Source organism: Arachis ipaensis, chromosome B03, assembly GCF_000816755.2.
Source record: "Arachis ipaensis cultivar K30076 chromosome B03, Araip1.1, whole genome shotgun sequence".
NCBI classification, from domain to species: Eukaryota; Viridiplantae; Streptophyta; class Magnoliopsida; order Fabales; family Fabaceae; genus Arachis; species Arachis ipaensis.
In genome coordinates, this window is record NC_029787.2 from 11,367,115 (window position 1) to 11,372,104 (window position 4,990).

The following is a 4,990-nucleotide window of genomic DNA, read 5'->3' on the forward strand; positions in this document are numbered from 1 at the left end:
GTAGGTGTCAAAATAAAAAAAAAATTACTAATATTTTTGAAAAATACCTAAATTATTTCAATGTTTAAAAAATTTAACGAAATCAATATTTTGACGTTGACGAATTAACCATTTATTAATTATTAAACTGTTTATGCCAAATTGAAAGATTATTAGCTTACTATTTATTTCCTTCAAGGATCCATGCACAAATTTGCCTGCATTTAGATACACTATTATGAGCCAAGAGAGATTGGTTCGGAAAAGCTTATTATGAATGAGAAGAAACATCGATAAAAAATTAAAAACAATCAAACACGAGAAGATGGATCGCATGATGATGATGATTGAGGAGTGTTGGATAAAGTGAAAGAAAGTCACAGAATGCGTGCGTATGAAGAAGAAGGGAGATAGATGCTCGTTTTCTCATGCTTCGGTCGGAAGACGAACGCAATAATGTGTACTTCTCAGCCTCAAACTTTTTCTCTTCCCTCTCCGATCCCGAATTGGCCTCACGGTAACATCCTTCTCTTCACGTTTTTCATTGTATGCGCCTTCCAATGAAATTACTTTCTTCTTTTACCCTTCCTTGATTTAGAAATCAAATTCCTCACTTCTATTCGGTGTTGTGTACTAGATTATTATGATTAACAATGCATTATATAAATCAATAGCATATAGAAGTAGCAAGGACCTTTTTTTTGAAAGGAAAAATTAACTTAGGTCTCTAAAATCTATGGTTACAGGAGGAAGTTTTGCTTCTGGATTTGCAAATCTTGGTGAAATAGAAGCTTTCAAGGTCTCTAATTTTGAGTTCATTTGGAGCAGCAATGCTATGCAGGACAAAAAGAATGCTGTTGTGTTCTATAAGCCTGTCGAAATACCTCAGGGTTTCCACATCCTTGGCCATTATTGTCAACCTAGCAACAAGCCTTTAAGGGGTTTTGTGCTTGTTGCTAAGGAAGTTGAAACTAATCATTGCGATGATCACGACAAGCTACCTCCCCTGAGGAATCCCCTGAATTTTGAGTTAGTTTGGAGTTCGAATGCAGGAAATCGTGAAACTCTGAGTGGTTGTGGTTACTTTTGGATACCTGAGCCTCCAGAAGGTTACAAGGCAGTTGGATACTTGGTTACTGACAATCCTAATAAGCCTCAGTTGGATGAAATCTGCTGTGTTCGTTCTGACCTCACTGATAAATGCGAGCCTTACCGCCTATTACTCGCTGTAAATTCTAAAATTCCAGAGCTTTCATTTCAGGCTTGGAACTTGAGACCTTGTGATCGCAGCGTTCAAGGGCAAGGAGTTCCAGTTGGGTCCTTTTTCTGTAGTAACGGATGCTGGAACATCGGTGAAGAGCTTCCAATTGCATGCTTGAGGAACCTAAATCCTGTTCAACAAACAATGCCAAACCTGGAACAGATACATGCACTTATCCAGCATTATGGTCCTACCATTTTCTTTCATCCGGAAGAAGTTTACTTGCCGTCTTCTGTGGTCTGGTATTTCAACAATGGAGCTTGCTTGTACAGAAAGGGTGTAACTACAGGCGAGGCAATTGATGAAACCGGCTCAAATCTACCTCGTGGAGGAACGAATGACAAGGAGTTTTGGATAGACTTGCCAAGTGATGATAGAAAGGACTTTCTCAAACGCGGGGACTTGCAAAGTGCAAGGCTTTATGTTCATGTGAAGCCGGCACTTGGTGGAACTTTCACAGACATTGCAATGTGGATTTTCTGTCCATTCAATGGACCAGCCACTCTTAAAATTGGAATGAAAAACATACCTTTAAGCAAGATTGGAGAGCATGTTGGTGATTGGGAGCATTTCACACTTAGAGTATGCAATTTCAATGGAGAATTATATAGTATATACTACTCACAGCATAGTGGGGGAGAATGGGTTGATGCATATGATTTAGAATACATTGATGGAAACAAAGCTATTGTTTACTCTTCAAAAAATGGGCATGCTAGTTACCCTCATCCTGGAACCTTTATCCAAGGTTCTTCAAAACTTGGAGTTGGGATCAGAAACGATGCGTGTCGAAGCAACTTTTATGTGAATTCAAGTGTTCACTATGAGATTGTTGCAGCTGAATATCTTGGAGATGCTGTCAAGGAGCCTCTGTGGTTGCAGTATATGAGAGAGTGGGGGCCAAAAATCGTTTATGATTCGAGAACTGAGATTGATAGGATAATCGATGCGCTTCCGCGAATGCTTCGGTTCTCAGTGAAGAACTTCTTTAACAAGCTTCCAGTGGAGCTGTATGGTGAGGAAGGTCCTACAGGGCCAAAAGAGAAAAACAATTGGACAGGAGATGAAAGATGGTGATTTTTTTTTCTTCTTCTATTTTTCTGTTTATGTAACATTTGATTGGTTTGTTAACACTGCAAATTCTAGGCTGGTAACATTGTAGTTTATGTATACATTCAAATTATACACACGTACACAGTGAGGGAAGAAGGGGGGCAAAATTATGTTGTAGTAGTTTTTTGGGTGGTGCTTCCCTTGTTGGGTGTTCTGACTTGGGACAGTCATTGATTTGTACATTACGGATATAAAGCAAAATTTATAAAGATTCAATCATTGACAATAATATAAGAATTCTTTCTCTTTCTGGCTTTGAAATTTGTTTTCCTAGTTTCGAGTGGTTGAATGGAATCAGGTAAAAGAATCACAAAAAGACTATTCTATGTGCGAAAGCTTAAATAAGTTTTCGAATCTCGATCAGAAACAACTGATGAAGGTACCCCGTGCAGTCATACTATCTCTTAAATGTATATCCGTGCAAACCTTTCCAATGTATAAACAACTTGAATTAGAAGAAAATGCGCAACTCAGTGAACATTGCCGTTGACACCACTGGAAACAATGAAGTGAAGGGATGATAACTTACGATTCCACGCAGGGTGTACTACAGAGGTGATTTGTTCATGTATTGGAACAATCAAGCATTTTTAGTTTGATCTAAGTCTTCGAAAAACATAATTTTAGTTTGAAGTCATCAAGTTTAACATCAAAACAAATTTTTTATGAAAATAGCACCAATTTCTATTATTCTTAACATTTAATTTCATTCAAACTTTCATAAATTTGAGATGTTTGCGATACTAATGTGGACTATTAGCGACTTTTCAGGATTGAAAAATTTATGTGAGTGAATTACACACATTGGATTAACATGTCCTACATGTAACTTGGATGCTATTATGCTAAGGCTCAGCGGCTCACATTCAGTCAAAAATGGGGTTTATTTTTCGACAAATTTTCTCTCAGTAACTAGTGTCAAATTTTTTGACAATTTTCTATCGGTAATTAGAACCTATTAAAATTTAAAATTTATATTAAAAATAAGTTTAATTGTACATGTATTTATATACAAATATATAATAATTAATATTTTACATGCACATGATAAATATTCTCTTTATTTTCTATTCCTAAAATTTTGGTAAAAACACATAAACAAATCAAATGGGAATTAATACTACGCAAATGTCCTAAAATAAAATGACTTACATGTATGTCTGATTTTATTTCTATGTAAATCGAATCAACTAAATTCGATTTACGTTTTTTCAATGTAAATCGAATCTAATTGGATTCGATTTACTACTTCTGCAGTATATACATATAAATCGAATTTAGTTGATTTAATTTAATACTGATATAGATTATTATTGAAAGTTAATTGTTTATTATTTTATTTATTCTATATTAACTTTAAACATAAATGTCAATAAGAAAATATCTACATTTGGATTCAAATAAAATATCGAAAAAATCAAAATGAATAATAATTGAAATCCAACTTTTGTGTTTTAGTTCAAATTTCAGAAAATCTATATTTTTATAAATTTATGAATGTGTAAAACAGAACATTAAATTTCTAAAAATTTATTAAAAATTATCATTTGACTCATTAGCATCTAAAAAATCATTACTGAAACTTTTGATGTTAAAAAATTAATATAAAATATAGTCCTCTAAAATAGCATAGGAGTTAAAACTTGATCTTAGAATTAGAAGTAATATATAATGACCAACTATATTTATACAATATGTAATTTAAGAAATAATTAAAATACTATATCAATTAAATTATCATTTAATTTATAAAATTAAGTATAAAACTTATGTTTTGATGATTTTATACTCTGAAAAGTCCAAGTTTAAGTTAGAATTAATATTATCAAAGTAATAAGTTTTATACTTAATTTCACACATTAAATGATAATTTAATTGATATAGTATTTTCATTAATATTATCTAAAATGCAGGAATGTAAATTGGATAATGAAAATAAAGAATACTTAGAAAATAAATTTACTTGAAAAGTAAAGTTTACATAAAGATAAATTGAAAGAATGAAAAGATGGAAAGAATCCTACAGAAAAGTTATTCGATTGCAGACTCATGAATTTCCTGTGATGTGAGTATGCTTGAGTGTTTTTCTGAGTTAAAGTTTCAACCCTTATTTCCTAATACTTCCTAGTATTTATAATCTACATTCGGTAAATGTCAATTAATTACAATTAATTACAATATCACAACCTTGAATGCATTCTCCTTGGTAACCGTTTCTGCCTAATCCTTTCCCATGATTTCCTCGCGTGATAGAAGTCCCTAACTTCTCCGCTACCATAATTACTCGAATCACTTATTCGAATAACTTATCTCGAATATCTGATTTCGAGTATCTTGTTCGATTGGACTTGCTCGATTTATCGAAAAGACCCTGCAATCAAATCCGTGTCGAGAACCTCCATCCAATGCTGGCGCGTGTGCCTTTTCAAAAACTGCTGGTATCTTCGACTGCTTTATCACTTCGAACCATTTACCTTCATCGAGAATATTTTTCCGATCAACAAATAAATGACAAAATAACATGTTTTATATTTTTTAAAAATTAAAAGTAGTAAAATACAAAATGTCATTGTTGTTTTATAATTTTTTAAATTTAAAAAATATAATAAATGAATGTCGAATTGTGTTTATATCAAA

The 4,990-nt window shown here is 32.8% G+C and overlaps 1 protein-coding gene across 2 annotated transcripts; it reads left to right on the forward strand.

The window, feature by feature from the left end:
* LOC107634164 lies at positions 169-2,569 on the forward strand. 2 transcript variants are annotated; one of them, XM_021118138.1, is made up of 2 exons: positions 169-496; positions 808-2,569. In XM_021118138.1, the coding sequence occupies exons 1-2, from the start codon at positions 408-410 to the stop codon at positions 2,315-2,317; spliced, it is 1,599 nt and encodes a 532-aa protein (XP_020973797.1). In that variant the 5' UTR covers positions 169-407; the 3' UTR covers positions 2,318-2,569. The 2 variants fall into 2 exon arrangements, with proteins under 2 accessions (XP_020973797.1, XP_016193226.1); XM_016337740.2 differs by having other exon boundaries at positions 374-496; positions 726-2,569.